This window comes from Temnothorax nylanderi, unplaced genomic scaffold (assembly GCF_030848795.1).
Source record: "Temnothorax nylanderi isolate EJ_2023f unplaced genomic scaffold, tnyl_v1.0 TNYL_tig0052_pilon, whole genome shotgun sequence".
NCBI lineage: Eukaryota > Metazoa > Arthropoda > Insecta > Hymenoptera > Formicidae > Temnothorax > Temnothorax nylanderi.
Window position 1 is genome coordinate 338,178 of NW_027249114.1, and position 13,151 is coordinate 351,328.

At 45.4% G+C, this 13,151-nt stretch overlaps 2 protein-coding genes across 3 annotated transcripts in view; one reads left to right on the forward strand and one right to left on the reverse strand.

Annotated features, from left to right (window-relative positions):
* Gluclalpha (glycine receptor alpha 1) overlaps positions 1–6,535 on the forward strand; it is a 66,183-nt gene extending 59,648 nt beyond the window's left edge. Inside the window, exon 11 of the mRNA XM_071706475.1 lies at positions 18–6,535. Within this exon, the coding sequence (XP_071562576.1) occupies positions 18–593 (576 nt within the window). The 3' untranslated portion in view covers positions 594–6,535. The remainder of the gene's footprint in view (positions 1–17) is intronic.
* Positions 6,536–6,775: 240 nt separating this feature from the next.
* On the reverse strand, positions 6,776–12,523 carry LOC139772627 (probable ATP-dependent RNA helicase DDX17). Of its 2 annotated transcripts, none has more exons than XM_071706451.1 (8): positions 12,349–12,523; positions 11,560–11,913; positions 10,811–11,464; positions 10,519–10,691; positions 10,380–10,439; positions 8,025–8,267; positions 7,730–7,942; positions 6,776–7,649 (listed from the first exon to the last, which is right to left on the reverse strand). In XM_071706451.1, the coding sequence occupies exons 1-8, from the start codon at positions 12,363–12,365 to the stop codon at positions 7,615–7,617; spliced, it is 1,749 nt and encodes a 582-aa protein (XP_071562552.1). In that variant the 5' UTR covers positions 12,366–12,523; the 3' UTR covers positions 6,776–7,614. The 2 variants fall into 2 exon arrangements, with proteins under 2 accessions (XP_071562552.1, XP_071562551.1); XM_071706450.1 differs by having other exon boundaries at positions 6,776–7,652; positions 12,349–12,519.
* Between the last annotated feature and the right edge of the window lie 628 nt (positions 12,524–13,151).

The following is a 13,151-nucleotide window of genomic DNA, read 5'->3' on the forward strand; positions in this document are numbered from 1 at the left end:
ATTTTTATCATCAACAGCGACAGCAGCCTCATCGTACCGGCGGCAATCCGTCGAAGACGCAGCATCATTCGTTGCCGCGTATGTATCAGCAGGACCATCATCAGCAGCAACAGCACCATCACTACCCTCATCAGTTACATCATCGTCATCAGCGTTATCATCCGAATCGTTCGCCGTCGCCGTCTTTCTCGCTGTTGAACGATGAAGATTGCGTCGCCGGCCGGTGCTCGCCGATGAGGGCATCGCGACACCACTCGCGCAGGAGTTCGACGAGGTCGTCGCCGTCGCCATCGCGATGGCCCTCGCCGGCCTCCACGGCGTCGCCCCTGGGCACGCCGTCGCGCACCATGTCGCGCGCCGCGACGCCCTCGCCGCCGATCGCGGCACCGACGCTCACGTCGGCGACGGTGCCGTCGCAAACGCGCTGCTGGGAACGCCTGCGGCGGAAATTGTGCACCTGTAATGCTCAAGGCAGCGCGAAGATCGACATCATCTCGCGTATTGGCTTCCCCCTCGCGTTTGCTTTCTTCAATTGCATGTACTGGTCTACTTATCTGATTTACGGTGACGACGAGGGCATAGAGAGGAATTAAAGAGGCGAAAAGCGTATACGGAGCCAGAATCACACGTGTACGAAGCCAAGCCGAGTGCGATCTGTCAAGTCGGAGAAATCCTTGAAGAAACACCGAGGCAAATTTTATACAAGCTCCGATCGTAAGTTAGTACGTTATAACATCAACGATACTGCAAATTAGATCGCGTTTATTCGACGAGGACCGACCAGAAGCACTTCGACAAGAAGATTCCTCCATTGCCCGCGCCCGAAATGGGAATATTCCAAGAAGAGGATCAGTTAAGGCGACAACGAGGATATTAGCGACGTTCGGTAGACATCTCGCGACGGTCGAATTGATGAGGACGATAACATATAACGTCGTGCGTACTATATCTCACACAACGTACACATACGTACATACACACATACATACGCATGCATACATGCACATCGTACCTCATGATCCGCTCGGAAGACCGCGTGCCACAGACTGAACTGAAAGCGTAGTGGGCCCTGTATAGCCACGGCCTGTTAACAATTAAAGAGAAAAAAAAGCGTAAAGTTTATAAGTATATCTATATCTATGTTGCGCGAGATCGCGCGTCGTCGGACCGCGGACGCGTCCGTCGTTGCGAAATTAATGTCGGACAGTTCGCCGGATCCGGTAACAAACATTACTGTAAAACGGGGTGAGATAACGCGCGACACGTCGAGACGTCGTTCGCTTCGATTTCCACGCGAGACGGGTAATCGCATCGACTAGTCACTAGCGCATGAGGGTGAGCATTTACGCGAGATTTTTCGTTGTTTAAAGAATACGAAATGATCGGCTATGGTCTCGCTGTGTCGCGCGTTATCCTTTCTTAAGGCTACATCAGATGCACACGAAGATCGACCGCGGAATGTTCGAGACTGAAAAAAGAATATTGGAAATTATATATCTAGAAAGGTGCCGAATATTCCGATGATCTTCCGGGTGTATATGACAGCCTGTTGGTATGAGCTGGCGGGTTTATCAATCCTAGCGGTACCAAGCGACGCGACCGGAGCCTCAGAGGCATTGAATAATCTTATTGTATTTTTTTATTTATCCCATACAATTTAAAAGGAAAGTGTCGCACACAGGAAATAGTTCTGTCGCGAGATATAAAATGGAGAGACAAAAGGACTCGCCATTGTAATTTAATTATATCAGTGGATTTTAGAGAAGCATCCCCCTGCTTTTCCACCACTGATACAAGATGTCTTGGTATCGCTAGGCTCAATTCTTATCCGGGCAGCCTTTCTTTTCGCGAAGAAAACGAATTAATGCTCGTGGAAGCGATTATTTGACGTAAATCACGAACAAAGATTCGAAGTCTTAGGCGAATTTGGAGATAAGCAGTGAAAGAACGAAGGATGTAAATCTAGCGCAGGTTTCCTTTCTCGCGAAGATGATCCGGAGTCCGGATGAAGATTGACCCAGACGCGGGTGCGAGCCGAGGGCGATCGCGGGCTCGCGATACGAAGTATCGGCGAAGCGGTCGCGTCGTGCGCATACCGCGTACAACGTATTTCCTGTTTCCGCTGCCCCGGGGCGGCGTTCGCCCGGGGAGAACTCGGCGACGCGTCGGCACGGGGCTCTCCCACGTATATTGCTCAGAAGAGATCGGCGACGCCGCACCCGGAAATTTACCCGTCGACCAGTCCGTCGAGGAGCTGCGGTGTCGTCGACCTCGCAGATGGAAGGTAGAGGAGACGACGAAGACACGCAGAACGTAATTACAAAGAGAGAGAGAGAGAGAGAGAGAGAGAGAGAGAGAGAGAGAGAGAGAGAGAGAGAGAGAGAGAGAGAGAGAGAGAGAGAGAGAGAGAGAGAGAGAGAGAGAAAGGAAAAAACGAAAAAAAAGAGAAAGCGGTGCGGACGATTGTATTTTTTGAAACACGACGGGAGACGCTACGCCTAAGCGAGAGACAACACAGAAACAACGCACCGGCGTTTGCCGGCAACGGCAGAACTCGACGAAAACACACCCCCGGCTCTGCGTCTGGTGGTGGTGAATAACGAAGAGTGAGGGGTGCACGATCAAGGCAAATGACGCGTCGCGTCTCCGATTTTGAATCTGGGAAATCGTCGGGAAGGTAATTTCCGCCTCCGACGAATGGCTCCGATGAGGGGGTGAGTTTCGTCGTTGCGAGACGTGCCCGATCGCACCCCCGTTCTTCCCCGTTTGTCGTCGTATTTTTCTTTTACTTCGTACAACCGATGACATAGCGCGTGCGTAAGAAGCGAGAATTTCGCGGGTTCGACAATCCGCCCGTGACATCGGCGAGCATCTCGCGTTTCCGTAGGACCGCGTGTTGTACCTAGGAACAGGCGAATAAGTCACTTCTTTCTATAAAAATAATAATAAATAAATACGATCCGTAAGATTACATTCCATCAGGTCGACACGATAAACTGATAAATCGATTTCGTCGTTCTGAGATCCGCTTTTATAGCGAGAAGTGAATCTGTCTCCGCGGGTACAACAAGCCTTCCTGGTTCCATGAAGCGCGAACAGGAACGGAACGTGTCCTTAACGAAAACCGTTAATCGTTCTAAATGCAACTATAAGTGTCATTCACGGTGAATGTGTTTTTTTTATAACGAATCGCCGCACTTTTCGAAAATATTACCGTAAAGGTATAGGGGATATTAAGCTGCGAGGGTAACGAGTTTATATTTACGTCACGATTCACAAATGAGATTATTCGAGTATCAGCATTATTAGGCAGACTTCTCTAAGTCCCGGAGGGATGAAGATCGAGTCATACTAGCGAGTAAGAATTATTTTTTATTCAGGAGATCCCGGCATTCGAGATACACCTGCACGGATCTGTTTCTCTTTGACCTTTTCGGGAGAGGAGATTATTCTCCCACCGTAGAGCAATAGTAGTACACGTCGTGGTACCGAGCGATATTGATTTTCCTGGAAATTCAACATTGAGCATTGGTGTGAGATCGAACAGAATCGAACAAGTGCACATTGTAATCTCTCGACCCGTGACTCGTCAAGTTCTCCAGATTCTCCAATCCCTCTCGCAATCCCGGCCCGAGAAGAGGGCTGACAGGTTTGCGTAGATTCGGATGTATACATTATAGAATCAGGAACGATTTGCCGGTGCGCGTCTATGCGTAAGGTATCCGAACCAGTATTGTAATCCAAGTAGACGAACAATAACCATGTACAACAGTATTATCACGAGCATCGTGTTAGCAATAATCGGAAGGGACACTCAATCTTCACACCGATTCAAATATTCTTGAATGGAATAATCAGATCGTAGATGTATAGCGTAGAGCGTAGACAGATGGACGATGGTCATCTTCGTTTTCTCATTTTCCCGTTTGAGTCATTTCGTATTCTACTCCGTGTCTATTTGTACCGTGTCTACGTGTGTGTATGCATGGTTTGGATATAGTACGCGTGGACACGTCGTGATTTGCGCGTAAACACCCGGTATTATCGGCTTTCGCGCGAAGCTTCCATGGGTGCGACACCATATATATTTAGGGATGTCTCTCCGTATGTGTCTACGTGAGAGACTTAAAGGGACACAAAGCCAGTATTTGCGAAACAAATTACACGTAGAGATCGGCGAATAGATCTGTCCTTGCGCCTCGTCGACTGTATACGTATAGTGAATCGTGGCGCGCGAAGATGCGTTGAACGAGCCTCTCGATAGCGTGTCCGCGCGCGCGCACACACGCGTCTACATTAGCGAAGTTCATCCGATGCATCGCACGGTCCGAATTAAGACTTAAATAGCTGCGAAATCTCTCGCAGGGCTACTAGGGATCGCTAATAGGATGATCCGCGTGAAACCTCTCGCACCATTCTTGAGAACGATTTCGACGACAAGCGCGTATCCTATTCCGAGGGTATTTCGCTTCGTTTCTACTCACGCGAGGAGTCACGAGAGAAGACGATCGAGAGATTATATATCGTTTTGCGCGTAAGACCACGAGATCTCTTGACACATCGCAACTATAAAGTTGTAACAAGCGAGGAGAAACATCTTTCTCCGAGAGCCTTCTTTCTTCCCGAGTTGCGTTTAGCTTGCGTTACGTGGTTTGTGTTGAAAATGAAAGATTCGACTCTCGATTTGCGTGTTTTGATTTGCGACCGAGAACTGCTTCCCACACGTGTTGTCTCGTCTACCACCGATTCGCTTCCCCTCTTCGAGAAGCCGCTGCTCCTTGGTCTTGAAGACGAGGCTACTACTTTAGCGGCTGCTGGACAATTGACTGACGTTTAATTATAGATTTCATCGAATCTGCTGCACGCACGCGCAAGCACACGTGTCACCGACAGTACCCTCCTCAGTTCCAGCGTCGTAACGCTGAGAAGAAAAAAAAGAGATGAAAGATTTCGAAGTGGAGATCGGAAGTTCCACTGAGGGGGATACGCGGTGACCGGAAGTTAAGGACGACCGTGTAAAATTTTCACTCTCACCCTCACACTCGTCACCTTGCTTGCTTGGAGTCACTTCGGTCCAAGCGAGATCGATCCGCACACCAAGAAACACACAAGTGTCTCGCCGTAGACACGGATACACGCAAAAAACTTATACAACATACACATGAATATATGACCCTCGCACGCACACAAAGTACGATCCTGTTGTATCGCGGATATAATTATAAGCGCGCCATAGCTCTCTCTCCCACGTCCGAAGACACACCTAAAAGGGTTTTAATGTTATTGTTATATGCGTACGTTGTAATATATGTGAACGAAGCATGCTGAGCCCTGTAAAAAAAAAAAATAAATCCCTCCTTTAAACCCCAACTCATGCGAGGAGCTTGTTACACGCGTATGTGCACACATATACGAATATCCGTGCGTGTCCCGCGAGGAAATCGCGTTTATCCGCGGCACGTTGCATCGCGAGGATACAGCCCGATGAGAAAATCGTACTTCGATCTTAACGTTATCTACGATTAGAAGATCGGGCGGTGTGCCGTTTTCTTATAATCGCGAACGGATCCGCGAGCGGCCTCGGCCAGAATTTTTTTCGCATATATCCTTTGGACACGAATCGTCCAGCATTCTGAAATTGACAGTCACGGTAAATTCCCATACGGCACACTTGTCCAAAAGCGGGACATAAGACGTCTTACTAAAAGATGGCTAAAAGACGTCGAAAAGACGTCTTATGTCCCGATTTTGGACATGGTGCTGTCTGGGTTTTTACATTGAATTATAATAAATTTACTGAAATACGATGCGACTAATAGAATATCTTGGAAACTTACTGTGTCCTTTTAATCAATTCGAACGTGCTATCCGGAGTTGCGGTCGAGGCTGCGAAAGGACCTTCTCGTAATCGCGATCGTTCGACGTCGCTCGCCTCTAGCTCCCCGTCTCGATTAATTCCTTAAAAACCACGCTCGCCCCGGATAAGTATCGACGAGCGGATATTGTACGTTGTCCACAATAATCGTAAAAAAAAAAGATTGTCCTCCGCCGGCGAAAGCGGCGGAACAATCGACTCGAGCGAGCACGCGCCTCGAGAACGTATAAGAAAGATATTGCATGTTTGTGATTCGTGAGTGCATTTAAGCGCACTATATTTCAAGATGTGTAACATAAATTTGTATCGTGGCACATAGTCCGATAAAAAAGAAAAAGGAAAAAAAAGGACGAAAGAAAAGAGGGAATCTTTCCACACGTGAACTTATTAGATCGTCAATTACGCCGGTGTACATCTTATATATTGGTCGAGTAATAAAATAATCATTCCTGTCGTCAAATACTTCACGTGGCTGTAAAGTATCGGCCATCCGCAAAGCGAACCAAACGAGATTGACGCACGAAGAATAACCGGATTGAGAGGATAAACGGAATTCGGTATTCTAAAATTACCATAAGATCTTTAAGTACTACCACTGTAATTAAGATAAAAATTAAATTAAACAGAACAGGCGAAAAAAAAACTGATCCTACACGTGAATCACTTTGGTTGTCACTTTCCCATATAAAGATTCTAGCGATGATTAACGAAACACGCGACCATAAGCTACCTTTTTGTACGAACGACTTATTCTTTTGCTAAATGACAAAGTGCGTACAATTTACAGATATCGTCGCCAAGTTTATTACAGGTAAGTGATTACTGATGCAACATGATTGTCAGAAGAGTCGAGCAAGTCTCATAGAAGCGTGATATTATACAAGATATTAGAATACGAGATAGTGTAGACATTTATGAATTTATTTATCACGTCGTTGAAATACTGTACATCGAGTGGTACTATCATTTGTCGTAATTGCCTAGATACAGACGGATGAATTACAAATATAAGCGCGCGCTAGACATTTATAATTTATTATGATCTATAGATACGTACTGATTAAACACCGTTACACACTGGAAGTTTTAGTTTGCATGATTAAATTTATACATTCGCTCACATCAACCTAGCCCTTTCTTACTGTCGTGCGAGCGTGTGAGGATTAGCATTATAAAAATGTATAAACTGTAGTTCGCGCCGTAATGGATTTGCATTACCTAATCTATATACCGGTGTATATTGATAACACTTGAAAAGGAAGAAATCAGATGCAGCATGGGGATGCAAAAGGAAATAAAAGATATGATAGCACATTTTATCACTTCTATCACTAGCAAATACACGGTAAATCTCTGTTCGAGCACGTTTCAGTATCCTTGCATGCGCGCCCGCGTTAGAAAATTTGTTTTACATAAAATAGCTGACATTAGAAATTCGTGTAAACATGGTCAGCAATACTATCGATTGTATCGCGCACGATGAGTGTCCGGCTGCCGAATTGGACGGAATACACGCGGTGCGCATTGAGTGCAGACTGAAAGCTGTACACAAGAAGGATGACCTATAAATAGTAGCGCGTTCCATCGAATTCGGCAGCCGTTAAGGTGTCGTTTCTCGCGAATAGAGAAATGTCTCGTTGAAACAGTTCATTGCAACTTGTACCGTTTTTGTCGGAGGTAAAAAAAAAAGAAAAAAAAATTACCTGTGTTGCAACACACATTCTTTAGCCGCTGGAAGATCATCTCTCGCTACTCCAATAACTCTTGCCGATAACTTCTGAGGAGAAACGATTTCTCGTTAGTATCGGTCTTCCCGCGGGGGTCAACAGTTCTTCGGATAGCATAACGATTTACCATTACGATTGCTGACGGGGCTACGACTCCGCGAGTAGCTGCGGCTGTAGCTTCGTCGACTGCTGCGGCCGTTGCGTTCTCTGCTGTAGCTTCGACTTCTGCTCCGCGAGTAGCTGCGCTCTTTTCCATTACGGCCTCCACCACCACCACCACCACCACCACCTCCACCTCCTCCTCCACCACCGCCTCGCGATCGCCATCGATTTCTTCCACCTGTCAAATACCGATCCAACCGATCCTTACACGAATAAACCTACACGAATAAACAGTCTTTTAGCAATCGTTTTAGAGGTACCTCTGTTTCTGCCATAACCGCCAGATTTATTGTCGGCGAGCTCCAGCAGCTTTGGGTTTATCACTTGATTCGCTTCTTTCAGCACTTGTATCAGATCGTTGGCCTTGTTGGCGTTGTTAGGCGTGAAGAAGGTATACGCCGTGCCGGTCTTTTGTCGGCGACCGGTACGGCCGATACGATGGACGTAATCCTCGGAACAGGAGGGGTAGTCAAAATTGATGACAAACTTGACGTCTTCAACGTCTGAAATTAAGAGTTGGCATTAGACCAGCCGGATCTTCGCAGGGTTCCAGCGTTCAGGACAGACATGGGTTAAGAAAGTAGTAGTGTCGCAAGGATTGTGAAACACCGCGAGTCGAGTATGAATGAAATATTACCGGACGATATATTAAATTATAACGTTCAATACGTTCTCCGAGAAGCTAATGATCCGAGCTGTCACGTCGCTTATCTTTTTGTGCTAATGATTCAAAAAAGAAATTCTTGACATAAAGAATTCTATTAAAAAGCAATTTCTCGGTATAATATTTCTTTTTTCATCATTTAATAATAAGTAATATGTTCTACGCATATTTATTTATAGAGCGTTTAGAGCAACGTACGCGAGAACGAGAAACAAAAACAAATCGTTGAACCGAGAACAATCCTGATCTTTCTCTCCCAAATATCGCAAAAAATTCTTATTTTATTGCGTGTTAAAAAAATAAAAAATGAGATATGTTTAGAGTCTTTTTTCGCAATGTGGGCGATCGGTAAGTAGAAAAAAGACCAGAATCGTTGTATAACAAGTTCACGTGATGATACAATAGTTAGTATGACAAAATGCGACTGATGTATGATTATCACAAGGACTAGAAGGAAAGAGGATCAGAAAATGCATACAGTTTAAAGTGGTAGGTTTGTGAAATGTAACGCATTTATACACGCATATATACGTATACATATAGACGGTTGATTAGCTTCGTTTTGACAAACATTACTCATAAATAACAAATTAGTAATAATTCCACGAGCAGAGATAGATCCATGTATACATTATATATACGCGTATACCGATGTGTGTGATATGTGTGTCTGTGTATGCGTGTGTGTATGGACGTGTATATATGTATATGTCAATTAATCAAATTTGAACTATGTATTACTAAAATATTAGGCAGTGGGCGAGTGTTTCGCTAGCAACGTACGGGCAGGGCCTGGCTATTTGCGCTCGCTCCAGCTACTGCCTCCGCCACTCTGTCGCTACAGGCGCAGGGCGCAGGGCGCAGGGCGCGCTAAGAGAGGCTCTGGCATATCTGCTATCACATGCCACCGCCTCAACGGACCAACGTTGTTGGTTGTCTGATTAGCTTGAGCGTGCCAGCGCAGGGGACTCTATTCTGGCAACAACGACCTGGCCAGCCAGCCCGGATGGCGCAGCGCAGTAGGACTGATATCCAGTATGTAGGTAGGTAGGTAAAGTAGTAGTAGTAGTAGTAGTAGTAGTAGTAGATCCCGATTTGGCCCGGACTTGGCCCTTCACACGCGATTGACGGACGGACGGACGGACGGATAGAGGCACGGCGTCGCGGCCAGCGCAGACAATGCAAACCAGTGCACCACCGAACAAAGAGCGGCGGCGGGCACCCCCGACATGCTTTGCATTACCCAGCGTGGGCCTGCGCGCAATGTGCCTCTGCAATACAAACAAAGATCCAACCGCGTTAGCTGTATGGTTACCTCCAACCATCCTCCTGCTTCAATATGCTTTTTTTTGCTTTTTTTCTCTTGCCCTATTCCTTTCCTACATTCTTGCTGACTTTAAGCTTACAACGCGTTAAAATTGTAATGTCCCGTTCGCGTAGAAAGAGGAGAACCTGGACTTAAATGTAAGGTATGTTGTAATTGACGTTGCGTTGCGCACGTAATGCACTTAATAAATGGAATATAAATTAAGTTAAGCCAAGGTCAGTCGTTACGCAACTCGAGTTGAAACATTTGGTTTCTGTTATTCTCTGCACATATGCGATTTGACTTGTCTAATGTCATTAGAATCTATATAACATCCACTAATACCGGTACATTTCAACTTTATATGACAAAATTATACTTCTAAGAGCTTCGCGATTTGAGAAACGTTTGTTATCTGAAACTTGCTTATATCTTTCAGCTTTTAACGGAACATTACATTGCAGTCAAGATTAGTTAAATTTTTCGGTCAGAATAGAGCATTGTAAAAAAGAGAAAAAAAATTTGATAATTTGGGGAAAAATTAATACCGTGAATATTAACCAGTTCGTTTTCCGTGTTGCAGAAAAAAATTGACTGATAGTACACGACATCGTTGCGAATAATCGAAAAATTCGAATGACTTACCAAGACCGCGTGCAGCAACGTCTGTAGCAACGAGGATTGGTGCTTTGCCTGATCTGAAATCTACAAATTAGATATAAGTATGTACCTGCGCGCTTATCGTCAAGTTTTTATTGGAAAAAGAAAAAAAAATTTAGAATACCTTGTAAAACCCAATCTCGTTCTTGCTGTGTCTTGTCGCCGTGTATGCAAACTGCTGGCCAACCGTCACGTTTCATTTTCCTCGTTATCTCGTCCACTCTGCGCTTCGTTTCAATAAACACTATGGTCTTGTTCTCACTTTCTGCCATTATCTCTTTCAGTAGAGTACTTAATCTATAAAAATGTGACATGATAGCTTTTTCTTTGGTACTTTGATGATACTTGCTAATTATTGCTAATAACTGCTAGCGATAACCGAACAAGCCACAACCACTCGAAACTCTCATACTCACTTATTCTCTTTTTCATATTCCTGACATACGTCAATTATTTGCAATATGTTATGATTTGCTGAAAGTTGCAAAGAACCAACATTGATTTGAGCGTAATCTTTAAGAAAATCTTCGGCTAAATTTTTTACTTCCTTAGGCCACGTGGCTGACCACATCAGCGTCTGCCTGTCTGGTCTGATTTGTTCTATGATCTTTCTGATTTGCGGCTCAAATCCCATGTCCAACATCCTGTCAGCTTCGTCCAACACCAAATATGTACATCTTTTCAGATTTGTCTTCCCGGACTCGAGAAAATCTAGTAATCTACCGGGCGTAGCGATGACTATTTCTACACCGCCGTCCAGATCCCGGGCCTGAGCGCCTTTTGGCGCTCCGCCGTACAGGCAGGTGTTCCTGATGCCCGACGAATGTCCAAAATCATCGGCAACCTGCTGAATCTGTTGGGCGAGCTCTCGCGTAGGCGCCAGGACTAACGCGATAGGTCCGTCTTTGCGACTTAATTTCGGCTGGCTATTGATATGAACTATCGCAGGCAGTATGTAAGATAACGTTTTCCCAGATCCCGTGGACGCGATGCCCACCATATCTCGACCGCTCAGCGCGATAGGCCATCCTTGCGCTTGGATCGATGTGGGTTCGCTAAAGCCTTGTCTCCTGCAATGCAAAACAAAGATAGCTCAGAAAACTCTCAGCAATTATAAATTACGAGACGCCAAAAAAACTTATCCTTTACAACAACCGTCGCTTACTTGATCTCTCTTAGGACGTAGTCTGGAAAACCTGCTTCGTCGAAGTCAAAGACAGGATTCGGGATATTCTTGCCTCGAAGAGTGATCTCCTTCTCGGCTCTGTATTGCTCCACGACACGTGGATCTCGATTCTGCACCGCGTCGTGAGGAATATAGAAGTCCTTCTTGAAGGGTTCCAGCCGGCTGAGGTCCCATCGCGGTTTCCTCAGATTTGCCCCTGGTTGCCCGCGATTGTTGCGACTGCTGGATGGTCTGTCACGTCCTCCGCTGCCACCCCAGCTTCGCCTGTCGCGCGGAGATCTACTCCGCGAACGGGTGCGTGATCTGCGTCGCCTGTCTCTGTCGCGACTACGACTGAAATAAATTGTACATTATAGCTGCGATCCACTCAACGCTACAAATCCTTTGAAGCATTCCTCTTCTCCTTTCTTTCAGTGAAGAAAAAAGAAGAACGCTTCAAGGCATCTCTAGCATCAAATGGACTGTAGCCTAAGATTAGATACTCAAGTTCCATTTAATAACATCAACTGAGGAGTTAGAAGTCGGAGTAATCGGATCGGGACAGTCATTCGGCAGTAAATAAACGTTGCACGTGCCGCCGGGATGAGAACCTACAGGAGTACCGAGGGAGATTTGACTTTTCTGACAGAAAGGTCAGCCTTTCACGACGCAAGTGGTTTCCCATATTCCCCATCGACGCGGACAGAACAGGTAGCGTTTAGCGTTCCCGATTGACTAGACTGGAACGGACGACTCGTTCACTCGATATATTCATGTCGTGTCGCTTACCTTCTGTAGCGGCCCATACTCGCACTTTCCGCGCAAACGATCTCGGTCGGTCTGTCGTTAAATGACGCCACTCGAGAACGAACAGCCCGCGACAGCTCGCATACGGAACGTCAGCTCCGTCAAAGACGTCAAGACAATGCAACCAAGTTCGTCCGAGTGACGCAGAGGGGAACCGGGGGGGAAAAAAAAGCGACGCCATTAACGTAGCAGTGATGTAGACGCGCCCCGGTCCCTTCCTACGTATCGTACGTAATTAATTAATTATAGACGCGCATTTTTATCGACATAAAAATGCCGGGAGAAATTCTCCACGGCACCATTTCTCGGATTATCAAAAACTTTCCGTAAATTCCGAAAATTTCTTTCTCAATTTCGTGTCGTAATAATGGTTTTAGATCCGATGTCGCATGAACCTCGCGACCGATTGGCCGTCGCGTTGCGACGCGCGCCAATCGGGATCGCGAACGTCCGTCCACGTGACTCTCTTTTGCAAGATTTTAATTCTAATAGATTCTAAAAATTAAATATAATAAAAGTATACAAATTAATTTGACAAATTTTTGTCAGTAGAACATTAATAAAAGTATGTGAATTGATTTTCATTGTGGAACAATAAAATTTTACTCAGGGTGCACCTGCAGTATTCCACTATTAAAGTTTCTCCAGTAGAAAACGCTATATATATATAGAAATAAAAATAAATGTTATATATTAGGAATCGCTATTAGAAATAATAATTAAACGTAATTAACACACAATGAAAAGGAATAAAATATAAGATATAGAAATATAGAAATATCCCT